The sequence below is a fragment of the Leucoraja erinacea genome, chromosome 20 (assembly GCF_028641065.1).
Source record: "Leucoraja erinacea ecotype New England chromosome 20, Leri_hhj_1, whole genome shotgun sequence".
Lineage (NCBI taxonomy): Eukaryota > Metazoa > Chordata > Chondrichthyes > Rajiformes > Rajidae > Leucoraja > Leucoraja erinaceus.
Window position 1 is genome coordinate 32,586,674 of NC_073396.1, and position 15,133 is coordinate 32,601,806.

Consider the following 15,133-nt stretch of genomic DNA (forward strand, 5'->3'; position numbering starts at 1 on the left):
GGGGGACACAATTTCTTAGCGGCCGCGCGCGCATACGCACACTCACACACACACACGCGAGGCTTCCGAGGCTCAATCCAGCTCTAAATGCAGCTCAGCTCTGCCTGTCTAGCCGAGTTAACCTACAGCCCCTGGCTCCCTCTTCCAATCATCGCGCTGAATGATCATGTCCCGCCCCCATTGCCTGCTGAGCAACGTCTCTCTCGTCCAATCGGCGCCCTCGATCAGCAGTCCCACTCCCACACTCGCGGAAAGCGGAGATTTCACTGTAGTTTTAAAATCCAGATTACAAAAAATGGGGGGGAGGGGGGGATTGTCCCCCACCTCTCAAAACAGGGGGTGGGGGACGTGTCCCTCCTGCCCCCACCCCCGTGATTTCCGCCCCTTCCGCCAACCAACAGGAAGGTGCGGGGCCGAGCGGTGCAGTTGCTTCAGACGGCGGAAGGAGGCCTTCCTCCCTCCTCCCGGCCTCGGCATGCGAGAGGGTTTGTTTTGAAAGCGCCGTTGGCAGAGTAGCCGGCAGCAGCCGCTAACAGGCCAGGCGCGGTGCGGGAGGAGGAGGAGATGAAGTCTGTCATTCGCTCCGAGCTGCATATTTCCCACGCAGCTGTCACCGACACAAAACATCACGTTCCTTTTCTCCAGAGATGCTGCCTGACCCGCTGAGTTACTCCAGTTTTTTGTGACTATATTCAGTATATACCGGTATCTGCGTGCCAAGCTGGGCAAAATGACTCGCCGTTTAGGTTGCCCTATGGCACTTTGTATGGTCAGTGGCACCTGGGCAACCGCTAATTTTGAGCCCTGGTTCAAAACTGTTAGCACACATTCCAGTTGTAGTCTAAGCTGATGATTAATTATAAATGTTTTGATCATCTTGGTTACAGTGGCTCATTGGGAATCCCCAGGAGACTGGAATGAAAAAGGAAAAAATGTGGCCTGTCAAGGCTACCACAATCTGGCTTGGAAGTTTGATCATTAGAATTTAATGAGCTATTTATTTATACTAATTTATTCAATACACACACACACGTGAAGTAAGTGACATTTGCAGTATAACTTTGTAATGTCTGAACTTTGCCAGTTGCTGTGTTTTGTCTGCAGGCTACACTGGATATTGCCTTGTCTGTCCCAGAACCATTACTATCTGAAGCCCAATTGGAAGTATCTAATCTGATGAGGATCACTGTAGAGTCTGCCTATTCAGTTCCTGACAGCTGGAACCTCACTGGACCACAATTTAATTATATAGTTTCAGTATTTCTGCCAGATTCCACACAGGTAAATATTTTGCAAGAATGTACCACATACATTAGGATTTCATATATGGAGTATTATAGCACAGGAATACTTTATTTGTTTAGCATTTAACAATGCATTCCCCCCACCATGTTACATCGTTAACATGCCTTCCATTTCCCCTTATCCATCCAAATTGACCACTTCTGTCTGTGATAGCTCACACATCATCTATGACTTTTTGGACACTTCTTCAGACTGGTTGGAATAAGGGGAAGAAGGCTGGAAAAGAGAGGTGGGGGTGCCTGGCGTGTGATAAGAAGGAACTGCAGATGCTGGTTTACACCAAAGATAGACACAAATTTCACATATTCTAGGTTCCCGAAGCCCTTTGGAATGTCAATGGCACCTAGGTTCACTATTTCTAATTGTTGAGCCCAGTTTTCACAAATGTCCAGCACTCATCCGAGTTGTAAAACACTTTCTCCAGAGGTGCAGAGGTGCTGAGTTACTCCAACATTTTATGTCTATCCTAGCAAGTGATAGATGAATACAGATGAGGGGTGGGGCATTATTTTCAGATGAGAAATTAAGTGACAATAACTCAAGTGGAAAGGAGGAGTGAGATATAACTCGTGGAAAGAGTGTCCAATAATGAAAGTAAAGGAGTGAAATATAAAACCTATTTATACTACCTTCTTTCTGTCCTTGGCCTCCTCAATTGCCAGCTGAGTTCCGCCAGTGCTTTTGTTTTTTTGCTAACGTTTCCAGCATCTACTGCTGTTCATGAGCACCCTTCTTTGCTGATAGTTCTCAGTTCTAGAATAATCCATGTAAATCATCTTTGCAATTTTTCCATTGATATGTGTTCTTTCTGTAACAATGACGCCAAAATTATGCGTCATTTCTGTGTGGTTTAACCAATGTTTCATGGAAATTTTTAATTCTAATTCCCTTAATGTTCAAATATTCATATTAAACTCAACATGCATTAATTTACCAGTTTGAAGAAACATAAAACACATTATCTAATGATAGTTAACTGGATTGTATTTCAGAAAGACCCTCGGATTGTATTTTCTAATGGAATTTTGAAGGTGACAGGAGAAAAAGAGCCCAATATTAGACCAAAGAGATGGCCAGTAAGCAACGTAGCTGCATTTGGGGCTCAGAATATCGTAGATTCCTTCATTGAGATTTGCCCATATGAAGATGAAGATGGGGAACTAAATAGCAAAGAGGTAAGGCAAAGGGCAGGTAATGTAATGTACAAAGATAGGTGCTAGGATTACTGTTGTTGATCTTTGCACATAAACAACGTATTCAGGAATGAGAAATACAATTTAAAAATTTGTGGGCTTAGCTAATACCAAGGACCGCACTAAAACAAATGAAAGGTTAATAGAAACATAGAAACATAGAAATTAGGTGCAGGAGTAGGCCATTCGGCCCTTCGGGCCTGCACCACCATTCAATATGATCATGGCTGATCATCCAACTCAGTATCCCGTAATAAGTACGGAATGACGAGCAGAAAGATCCAGGGTGCAGATAGAAATGCACTACAAATAGCAACATCACAAGAAGATACAAAAAAACAGAGTGTCAGGATTGATTTATTGAGATATAGAAAACAAACAAATCATGGATTAAATCTGTCATTCTGCTTTGTGGAACCATTGGTACTCCCAAGACAGGTGGCTCAGCAATCCTCATATAACTAAATGGTACGACCATGGTCGGTGGGGGCGCTGCGAGACCGCTGCCCTGCCAGAAGAGTGTTCGTTATTTCTACTTTTTTTTTTTTTTGGTCAGTTTGGGTGTCTCTCGGTATGTCTTATGTGGAGGGGTGGGGGGGGATGGGAAAACCGCTTTCGGCCGCCTCCTCCACAGAGCGGCGCCGTTTTCCATGTCACCTAACGTCCTAAGCGGCCTAACATCATGTATTGGAGCGGCATTTCCCGGTGCATCGGCAGCAGGCGCAGCGTGGACCTTCCCTCGCAGAGCAGGCGAACCCTTGCTGGGAGTCCCCAGAGAGGAGTGCTCCGAATGCTGGCCTGGTGTCATTGACATCATGGGGCTGAGGTCTGCGGAGCTTCTAACCGCGGGCGTGGCGTGGACTTACCATCCGGAGCCTGGGATCCCTCGCCGGGGATCGCTGAAGAAGAGCTCCGACCGCCGGCCTGTGGCCTATAACATCCTGAAGCCGCGGTCTTCGGTAGGAATGTGTCGATTCGGGACCAAGCTGCGGAGTCTATGGCCCCGACCACGGGTGAACAAGGGAGGAGGACAGGCTGAACTTTGTTGCCTTCCACCACCGGGAAGAATGCTGTGGTGGATTTTTGTGTTAAATTTTATTGTGTATTGTGTGTTCTTTTTTAAGTGTATTGCTGCTGGCAAATTCATTTCACTGCATGTAATGTACATGTGATGAATAAAATTAGCTTTGACTTTGATGCATATCGCTGGGGACCCATTATATTCCCAAACTTCCTTAAATATAATAGTAACTGGCTGACTTAGCATCTCTCTGTTTACCTTGTGTACAATTTCAGCATCCACTCCAACATTAAGATATTGGAGAAGCTTCTGCTTTTGCAGTAAAAGAGTTATGTCAATTTGTATCAAAAACTGCATCATAGTTGGATATTTGTGAATAGGGCGAGTTATGACTGTACTACCTCACAATTATTTATTTAATTCATTTATGTTACATCCCAATTCTGTATTTGTTAACATATCCTTCATTTTAGAATTGGGCCAAAGCTCGGCACAAAGCCATATACGAAACTGGTGATAGACTAATAAATGTTTAATTTAGTTTAGTTTAGAGATACAGCATGGAAACAGGCAGTTCGGCCCATTAAGTCCACGTGACCATTTATCACCCGCACACTAGTTTCTTGTTATCCCACGTTCGCATCCTACACATTATGAGCAATTTACATAGGCCAATTAACCTACAACCCTGCATGTATTTGCAATGTGGGTGGAAACCGGGGTATCTGGGGAAAACTCATGCGTTCACGGGATAGAAACATAGAAAATAGGTGCAGGAGTAGGCCATTCGGCCCTTCGAGACTGCACTGCCATTCAATATGATCATGGCTGATCATCCAACTCAGTATCCTGTACCTGCTTTCTCTCCATACCCCCTGATCCCTTCAGCCACAAGGGCCACATCTAACTCCCTCTTAAATATAGCCAATGAACTGGCCTCAACTACATTATGTGGCAGAGAATTCCACAGATTCACCACTATCTGTGTAAAAAATATTTTTCTCATCTCAGTCCTAAAAGATTTCCCCTTTATCCTTAAACTGTGACCCATTGTTCTGGACTTCCCCAACATTGGGAACAATCTTCTTGCATCTAGCCTGTCCAGCCCCTTAAGAATTTTGTAAGTTTCTATACGATCCCCCCTCAATCTTCTAAATTCTAGCGAGTACAAGCCAAGTCTATCCAGTCTTTCTTCATATGAAAGTCCTGCCATCCCAGGAATCAGTCTGGAGAACCTTCTCTGTACTCCCTCTATGGCAAGAATTGTACTGCCTCTATGGCAAGAATTTTTGCTCTTTGATTTTGAATACAATCCTTTGGCAGTTTCTCAATGCAGTGAGTATTTCCATCAGTCGTCCTCTGCTGTTTGTCCCAGTGACAACCTAACAGAGGACACCTATGGTAATATTGATTGGTATTTTCGAATATGGGTTTACCTGATATAGATTTGTTTCAAACAGAACAAAAGATAAATCTGGGAGTTTTACTTTCTTTTAATAATTATTCAGGATTGGGCATTTAGAACAGAGGCAGAAAGTGAGAAGAAGCGTGTCACATGGAACATCGAACGGCGCTGCTTTTTGGAGTCTGACGCTTTGCTGAGGTAACTTTTCTATCTCTTTATGTTAATTTAACTACAAATTAAAGTAATATTTAATTCTGGATTTGAATCCAGCCAAAACTGATAAGGATGAATATCTCTGCTGTCAACCTGAAGTTAGCTTATGGATCCTTATCTCAGTTTATAGAGAAATTCTGTCTATAAGTTGTCACACAGACTGGCAAATAGGGAGGCAAATCATTTGATTGCCTCTATTGCAAGTGGATTAGTGTAGAAAAGTAAGAAAATCTTGCTGGGTCTACTTGGGACTTTGGTGTGATATCAAGTAGAGTAATATGTACAATATTGATCATCTATTTTTTTTTACAAATATGCAAATTCCATATCCTTTATTTCTGCCCATCTGCAATATGAATCTTAGAAACCCATCAATGGCCCCTTCCCCAAACTGCCTCCCTTGCAGCTTTTTTATTGCTATACTATTTCTGATTTTCAGTTTCCACATAATCTTTTGTCCTAATATTAAAATGTGATCTGTTTTGCAAAGTATGTTTTCTTGTCTCTAAAATTTTATTGAAATAGTTTGTTCTTTGAGGGGAAATTATGCCTGTTGTCGAACAGACCTTTCATTTCAGGAAAGAACTAGACGAAGGGAAAGGTCTGCTCCCCCAACGCAATATTCCACCACTCACACGTTCCCCCAATGCAACCTGTTTCTCCAACGCAATATTGCACCATTCCCACACACCCCCAACTGCACAGGCCCGGCTCATTTCTCCTCATCCCCCAGCACTTCCTCCTCCTCCTCTTCACTCCACGTCTTTCATCCCTAGAGAGGGAGGGTGGGTAGTAGAGAGGGAGGGGGAGTAGAGGGAAGGGGTAGAGGGGGGGGGGGGGAGAGGAAGGATGGTAGAGATGGGGGGGGGGTAGAGAGAGAGGGGGGGAGGGGTAGAGAGGGAGGGTAGATGGAGGGGGAGGGAGGGGGGGTAGAGAGGGAGAGGGGCAGAGAGGGAGGGGGTAGAGAGAGAGAGAGAGAGGGAGTGGGGTAGAGGGGGGGGGAGAGGAGGGTAGAGAGGGAGAGCGCCAGGGAGGGAGACAGAGGAGGATAGAGAGGGAGGGGGGTAGACAGGGTGGTAGATGGGTGGGTTAGAGAGGGGGAGGGAGGGTAGAGAGGGAGGGGTTGAGAGAAGGAATGGAGACATGGTAAACACCCTATCGACCCCCTCCTCTCCCTCAATTCCCCCATTCTCCCTCACCTCCCCAGGATCTTCCCCCTCCCCCAATCCCTCCTTCACCTCTCTTTCCCTCACCTTTCCCCTACTGCCGCCACGGCCCCATCGTCGCGAGGTCTCACCGCCGCCGCGCCAACCCACCATCACGAGGCCTCACCGCTGCGGTCTTGATGTCTCCTGCACCGCCGCAGTCTCGATGGATCCTTGATGGGCGCGAAAAATCCCAGCCGGTTCATAGCATGTAGAACCCGGGTCGGAAAAAGCGGAATTTTAATTTAATGCGGCCCTCCCCCTGACGTCACTGGACGCTGGTGGCTGCCCATTCCCCTTTTGTGATGTCACTCGAAGCAGATTGAAGGAGGTTTGCCGTTAAAAAAAGTTGGTTTTCGTTATTTTTAAAACGCTGTAACTTGTGAAATATAGCATGTAATGAAGCAGTTTTTGTTGTTGACGGGGTTAATGTGATTAATAACGTGTGAAAATTCTTGCACTAGCGCGTGGCTTTATGACGAAGGTAGAAAGACACAGACGACACACACACGTATACATACATACAAGATGAGAATTTTAATAGTATAGAGATGTTTATAAATTATTATTACAGAGGTTGGACGATTAAAAAAATTGATAATCGAAAAAAAATATTTTGACAACCTAGAACATCTCAATCCAAATCATTTGGCTGGAAATTGGATAAAATAATATCTGTAGGAATGGAGGTCCTGTTCAATTTTTCTTTGCTGTATCAGAATATTCTTCGTTATGCCAAGTAAAATTGAGCACTAAAGAGCAATTAATTCAATTTCCTAAGTGTGTTTGAATTAAATATATATTTCCAGCTTGCAGAAACATATAGCAGAAAATACTTACTTACCCGTGGAGATCAAGCGTGTGCCATTAGCTCCTCCGGCTAAAGGAGGGAAAAGCAGTAAAGTAGATAAGGTCAGTTAATTATTCCTTGTCATCATTATAAAGGGGGCAAGAAAGATTGGATGAGTTTTTTTATGCACCACCTGTAGAGAATAAGATAATATTCCTACATACTTCCTTTAAAGAAATACAATTTTTAGCAAATGTATGATCACTCTTCCTTATGATCACACCAATTACTAGCTTATACGGCTATTTTGACAACACTTCTTTGTTTCGGACACGGAACAAAGAAAAAAACAGTATAAGAACAGCCCCTTTGTCCCATAATGAAATAGAGTCATACAGCACGGAAACAGACTCTTCAGCCCAACTTGTCCACGCTGATCAAATTGCCCCAGCTAAGCTAGTCACATTTGATCGCATTTGGGCCATATCCCTGCACATCTTTCCTTTCCATGTACCTTTCCAACTTGTTATTGTAACTACCTAATCTGGCAGATCATTCCATATATCCACAACCCTCTGAGTGAAATTGCCCCTCAGTTGAATCTTTCTCCTCTCACCTTAAACCTTTGTCCTCTGGTTCTTGATTCCCCTATCCTGTATACAAGACCTTAGGCAAACACTCAATGAATTCTCCTCATGATTTTAAACACCTCTATCAGATCACCCCTAGGCGTTCTGTGGAATAAAGTCCTAGCCTGCACAATCTCTCCTTATAGCTCTGGCCGAGTCCTGGCAACATCCCTGTAAATCTTCTCTGCAGTCTTTCCAATTCAACAATGTCCTTTCTATAGCAGGGTTACAAAAACTGAACACGATATTCCAAATATGGTCTCACAAATGTCTTGTACAGCTGTAACAGAATGTCCCAACTAATATACTCAATGGACGAAAGCCAGTGTACCAAAAGCTGCCTTTACCACCCCATCTACCTGTGATGCCACTGTCAAGGAACTGTGCACATGTACTCCTAGATCCCTCTGCTCTCCAACACTCTGCAGGCCCTGCACTTTGAAGGTCCAGCCTTGTTTTGACTTACCAAAAGGTAACACCTCATACTTCTTCAGCCGACTTGGCTAGCTGATTAAGATCCTGATATAATTTTTGATAACCCTCTTCGTTGTTTATGATAGTTTCTACTTTAATGTCATCTGCAAACATACTAATCATGCCTTGCACATTCTCATCTAAATCGATAATATAAACCACAAGCAGCAATGAGCCAAGCACCGATCCCAGTCACAGGCCTCCAATCTGAAAAACAATCTCCAGCATCATCCTCTGCTTTCTTCCATGAAGCCAAATCTGTATCCATGCCACTAGCTCTCCATGGATGCTATGCAATATCATCTTCTAGGACAGCCTACCACATTGAACATTATGAAAAGCCTTACATGCCTGTGCCGAACATGCTCAAGAGTGAAGAGTGTTTCATTGTCATGTGTCCAGAAATCGATCAATTAAATTGTTATTTGCAGCAGCACATCAGATTTGTAAACACAGTATTCAGTAGTTGGCATCTGTAATAAGAAAAAGTTCAATAAATTAATAAAATTATTTAGTGCTAACAAAAAACAAGAAAGCCGGAAGTCCCTGGTGCACAAGAACTAATCTCATAATTTGAATGCACATGATCCATATCCCGCCATTCTCTGAATATCCATGTGCCCATCTAAAAGCCTCTTAAATGCCACAATTGTATCTGCCTCCACCACTAACCTGGCAGCACATCACGCTTTGTGTATAAAAAAAGTTGCCCGGCACATCTCCTTTAAACTTTGCCCCTTTCACTTTAAAGCTATGCCCTTTGGTATTTGACTTTTCCACTCTGGGAAAAAGGTTCTGACTGTCTACCCTTTCTATGCATCTCATAATCAAGTTTCCCCTCAACCTCCGGCATGCGAGATAAAACAATCCAAGTTTGTTCAACCTCTCTTTGTTGCTAATACTCTCTAATCCTGGCAGCATTCTGGCAAACCTCTTCTGCACCCTCACCAAAACCTACACTTCCTTCCTGTAATGGGACAACTAGAACTACTCTTAATACTCCAAATGCAGCTGAACATAGTCCCATAAAGCTGCATCACAATTTCCTAACATACTCAGTGCCCTTTGTACTTAATGAAGGCAAGCATACCATATGCCTTCTTAAATGCACCATTTACTTGTGTTGTCACTTTAAAAAAGTGTTGACTGTCTCCTTTAGATTTTGCTTCCATAGCCAAAAGTGTTGTTGTTTCAAGGATTTTGTTTCTACACAGCTTCCTAGCCCAATGTAATTGACAGGACCAAATGGATACCTGAAATGGAAAACTTTCAGTCTTGGGGAAATTAATGATATTAATATGAATTCTGTCACAATTTATCTTTCAAGTCTTTGTGGTAATCTTTTAATTTATATTATCTGCAGTCAGATGAGGAAGGACCTATTTATTTCCGTGGAGTATTGTATGTAAATATGGCACCTTTACTGTATCCAGGTGTGAAGCGGATTCGAGGAGCATATCCACTAGGTCCTTATAATGAGGTTGAAATATTGGAAAAGGTAATATTGATATAGGAATATATTTTTGCATTATTTTGGATATGACTATGTTGGTAGACCTGTAAAGTTTCTTGTACTATAAGCTTCCAATTTCTACCTTCCTTCTTCGAAACATTGAAGAGTGAATTCCAGCTCCATAGATAAAGAAAAGATGAGAAAGGTTCCCTATTCCGGCCCTTAGGAATCTCCAGTGTATAATAAAAACAGAATATGCTGGAAACACTGAGCAAGCCAGGCTGCACCTGTGGAAAGAGCAACAGAGTTCACTATTTCAGGTCAAAGATGCTCTTCAGAACATAGATATACATCAAAATGTCATACCTACAAGAAATTCAAAGGATCTTAATTCCAACCTTGCGCATATTTTGTACAAATTGTTTCCAGGGTGAAGTTTTGGCTATCTCCATGTGTACCAAATCATGGTGTAGTGCAGGCAAACGCTATGACCACGCCAGTGAAAGTTGATACTTCTACCATGCAATGTGTTATTGGTCCTTTGTAGGTTCAATTCAACCTCCGCTACATTGATGACTGCATCAATGCTGTCTCCTACACCCTTGCAGAAATCACTGACTTCATCAACTTTATGATTAATTTCTATCCTGCACTCAAATTCACTTGTACCATCTCCAACATCTCTCTACCGTTTCTGGATTTCACCGTCTCCATCACAGGAGACAGACTATTGACCGAATTCTACTACAAACCTACTGACTCCCATAGCTATCTAGACCACACTTCTTCCCACCCTGCTTCCTGTAATTCCCCTACTCCCAATTCCTCCGTCTCTAGGATGAGGTTTTCCATACTAGATCATCGGAGATGTCCTCATTCTTTAGGAAACAGGGGTTCCCCTCTTCCATTACAGATGAGGCTCTCATTGGGGTCTCCTCGATATCCCGCAGCTCCTCTCTTGCTCCCCTTCCCCCCCCATTTGCAACATGGACAGAGCCCCCCTTGTCCTCACCTTCCAACCCATCAGCCGTCATACACAGCATATAATCCTCCAACACTTTAGCCACCTCCAACGGAATCCCACTACTGGCCACATCTTCCCATCTCCACCCCTTTCTGCTTTCCGCAGAAACCGTTCCCTCCGCAACCGCAGTAGATGCAACTCCTGTCCATTAACCTCCCACCTCGACTCCATCCAAGGACCCCAACAGTCTTTTCAGGTGAGGCAGAGGTTCACTTGCACCTCCTCCAACCTCATCTGCTGTATCTGCTGTTCCACGTGTCAACTTCTGTACATCGGCGAGCCCAAACGTAGGCTCGGCGATCGTTTCGCTGAACACCTCCGCTCAGTCTGCCTTAACCTACCTTATCTCCTGGTTGCTCAGCACTTTAACTCCCCCTCCCATTCCCTATCTGACCTTTCTGTCCTGGGCCTTCTCCATTGTCAGAGTGAGGCCCAACGCAAATTGGAGGAACAGCACCTCATATTTCGCTTGGGTAGCTTACACCACAGCGGTATTAGTGACTTATCTAACTTCAAATAGCCCTTGCTTGTGTGAAAGTTGTATGCTTTTGATCTTTTTTAAGGTATAAATGATTGGAAATGTGGATTTATTCAAATGGTCAATTAATTGTTGGTTGTGGATGCCAAAATGATCAGCACCTTGAGAAATAGAATGCCAACTATGAGTGACAAAAGACAATAGGTGCAGGAGTAGGCCATTCGGCCCTTCAAGCCAACACCACCATTCAATGTGACCATGGCTGATCATCCCCAATCAGTACCCCGTTCCTGCCTTCTCCCCATATCCCCATATCTTTAAGAGCCCTATCCTGCTCTCTCTTGAAAGCATTCAGAGAACTTGCCTCCACCGCCCTCTCTCTCTCTCTGAGAGAAAAAATGTTTCCTCGTCTCTGTTCTAAATGGCTTTCCCCTTATTCTTAAACTGTGGCTCCTGGTTCTGGACTCCCCCAACATCGGGAACATGTTTCCTGCCTCTAGCATGTCCAAACCCTTAACAATCTTATATGTTTCAATAAGATCTCCTCTCATCCTTCTAAACTCCAGAGTGTACAAGCCCAGCCGCTCCATTCTCTCAGCATATGACAGTCCCGCCATCCTGGGAATTAACCTTGTAGTGATTCTGTTTTTTCACTAGTAATCACTTCTCTGGTGATTAATGACCATTTAATGACCATCTTTAATTATCCATCAAAAATAGTAAGAAGCTGCCTTCCTGAACAACATTTATGGCTGTGGTGAAGAAACTCACTAGGTAGGCATCACAAAAACTGAGATGAAGCTAGCTCATGTGGATAAGAAAATACATCTGAGTCAGGATAGTGTGATTTGGAAGCTATCTTGCAGGTGGTGGAGCACCAAAGGGAATGTTATTGTTCTTCAAGGTGGTAGAAATTGCAGCTTTATGGTGTATACTTATGTAAACCAGGATGAATGTTTCCATTAATTTAGCCAATAGAACATTGCATCAATGGTGGGCACCATTATAGTTCATAGCAGATCATGATTTTATACTTGGTTATGACACAAACTTTGTTTTTAATGCGTGATTGTGTATGATTCAGACAAAACATAAGAAGAGCTTAACTCGGGATACATCTGGAGGGAAAGGACAATCTCAACATTCCAGAATTGTTGTTAACAGGTCTAAGGAGGATAAGGGACGAGATACAATGAGGAAGGTAGGATGCTTTGAGGATCAAAATTTGTTTTGCTATCATAAGCCACGATTATTTTGAATTGTAAATGTATTCTAGGCTATCAAAGATGTTTATTTTAATTCAATGTTCGTTTAAAGCTTCACCGACCTGCCTGAATTCTCTTTTATTGCTTGTGTATTGTAACAATCATTTATGGGTATAGTAACAGTTCTGAGAGAGAAATTAACGGTGTTCATTGCTATCGAGGGGATTATTTCACAGAATCATTGCTGTCTTCTATAAACCCATATCCATACAGAAGAATGTTTAAGAAGGAACTACAGATGCAGGAAAATCGAAGATAGACAAAAATGCTGGAGAAACTCAGCGGGTGCTGCATCTATGGAGCGAACAAAATAGGCAACGTCTGAAGAAGGGTTTTGGCCCAAAAAGTTGCCTATTTCCTTCGCTCCATAGATGCTGCCTCACTCGCTGAGTTTCTCCAGCATTTTTGTCTTCCTTCCAGAAGAAGCACTGTTTGCACTTTTTTTTCTGCCATGATCTTTAAATAAACAGGTAAACATCCGGAGTAGACATTGTGGAAAAGTGTACAGACTTACAAATAGGTTAGCGATAGATGAGTTAAAAATTACTTATCAAGATCTCATCCCCATTTATTCCATTTACAATGATCCCATAAAGTGCTGTTTTGTTTAGCTTCATTTTCTAGGAACATATCTAGAGCGCTAATGTGAGTATTACTGTTCCTGGGAGTAATTAAAACACGTCAAAATTTGGCTTGGCCTAATAGACCATAGCATTTGGCATTTCACAACAGCAAAACAGATACTTGCTTTCTATTTAATGTCAATAAATTCAAAATTTGAAATTTGTAGACAAATGTTTCTGATGATTCGACTTGCAAGGAGCCAAATAAATTGGTTAAATTTTAAACAGGGATTCAGATTATTACACTTATATTGGAAGACAAAAGCAAATTCCGCACCTCAACGGACAAGATTTGGATTCATTCTGCTTTTATAAAGTTCAATTAGATATACCATTTTAGAGAGAAAACATTGACTAATTCTAGTGGCACAGAACATTGTACAGGGTACTGGAAAGAAAGATCATACATGTTTTTAGAAAATGAAGTGATTTTTGGCTTTGATTTACCACTCCCTTTCATGTCCTTTTTTCATACTATTTTTTTGTTTCTGTAGAGCTTAGTAAATGTGAAGTCATTTATTACCGAACATGGATTAGAAACTGAAGTAACTGGCATAGTTAACATAGAAGGAGATGTAAGTATATGAAATAAACTAAGCTGTATTGAGAGAATTCGGCACTGAGATTTGTTTCTATCGCTTTTGTCACCCCCCAGTACTCCCTCCTCTTCCTCTTCACCCTCCCTCTTCAATCCCTAGAGTGGGTGGTAGAGAGGGAGGGATGGTAGAGAGGGAGGGTGGTAGAGAGAGAGGGAGTGGAAAGGGGGGAGGGGGGGGTAGCGAGGGAGAGGGGGGGGTAGAGAGGGAAGGGGAGGGTGTAGAGATAGAGGGGGGGGGGGAGAGAGGGGGCAGAGAGGGAGGGGGGTAGAGAGAGGGAGGGGGCAGGGAGGGGTAGAGTGGGGTGGAGGGAGGGTAGAGAGGGAGAGGGCAAGGGAGGGAGAGGGAGGGGTTGGAGAGAGAGGAGTTAAAGTTGACGGGAGGGTAGAGAGGTGGCGGGCAAGGGAGGGAGGGGGTAGAGAGGGGAGGGGAGTAGAGAGGGAGGGTAGAGGGAGAGGGATAGAGAGGGAGAGAGGCATCCCTCTTCCCACCCCTATCTTTCATTACCCCTCATCCCCAGCACTCCCTCCCCCTCCTCTTGACCCTCCCTCTTCTTTCCCCTCCAACCCCTCCCCACTTCCTCCCTCACCTCTCCCTCCCTCATCTTTTCCCTACCCTCAGTCACTCATTCCCTAGCTTCCTCCATAATCCTTCTCCCCTCCCTACCCCCCTTGACATCATTGTGAGGTGGAAGCTACTGTGTTTTTTAAAACTGATTTTTTTTAATGTAAATGAGATCCCATTGTAATGTCATTGTGGGGTGGAACACTGCTGATGGGCAGTTTATGTAAATGAGATCCCATTTGGACGTCGTACGCTGCCAACTGCCAGGGCAGATGGAAGAAAAAATTCATTTTTGTAATGTAAAAAATGTGAAGAACGTAAAATATACCATCAATCTGAACAAAACTTGCAAAAGTGCACAACAGGACAATAGTGAGGACGGTTGGTCAAAAATTGTAACGCTATCATGTACCATTTTGGCATAATTTCAGGAACACGCACAGACAGATATAGAGAGAAACAAACAAGATGAGAGTTTTAGTCATTTCTTCTAGACCAAGTTGGGCCCCATTCCCCAATGCAATATTCCACCACTCACCTGATCCCGCAACTGCGTTTCCACCACTCACCTGTTTCCCCCCTCCAATGCAACCCGTTCTCCCAACGCAATATTCCACCTCTCACCCATAGCCCCTATCTGCGCAGGCGCGGCTCATTTCCCCTTATCCCCCAACACTGCCACCCCCTCCTCTTTACCCTCCCTCTTCCCTTCCCTCTCCTCCTCCCCTCCTCCACTTACTCCCTCACCTCTCATTCCCTCCCTTTCCCCTGCCCTCAGTCACTCCATACCCTTGGTCCCTCACTCCATAACCCTGTTCCTCTCCCTACCCCCCTTAACGTCATTATGAGGTCCTCTTCTTATCGAGTTCACACACAAAATTAGAAGTTGTTCTCG

At 43.6% G+C, this 15,133-nt stretch overlaps 1 protein-coding gene across 8 annotated transcripts in view; it reads left to right on the top strand.

The window, feature by feature from the left end:
* cfap70 (cilia and flagella associated protein 70) overlaps positions 1–15,133 on the top strand; it is an 86,060-nt gene that overhangs the window by 29,060 nt on the left and 41,867 nt on the right. For 6 of the 8 annotated variants that reach the window (XM_055651827.1, XM_055651824.1, XM_055651826.1 and 3 more), the window contains exons 6-12: positions 1,105–1,281; positions 2,298–2,480; positions 5,028–5,122; positions 7,152–7,254; positions 9,599–9,733; positions 12,275–12,391; positions 13,573–13,653. In XM_055651827.1, the coding sequence (XP_055507802.1) occupies positions 1,105–1,281; positions 2,298–2,480; positions 5,028–5,122; positions 7,152–7,254; positions 9,599–9,733; positions 12,275–12,391; positions 13,573–13,653 (891 nt within the window). The remainder of the gene's footprint in view (positions 1–1,104; positions 1,282–2,297; positions 2,481–5,027; positions 5,123–7,151; positions 7,255–9,598; positions 9,734–12,274; positions 12,392–13,572; positions 13,654–15,133) is intronic. The other 2 variants (XM_055651829.1, XM_055651830.1) reach the window with 2 other exon arrangements.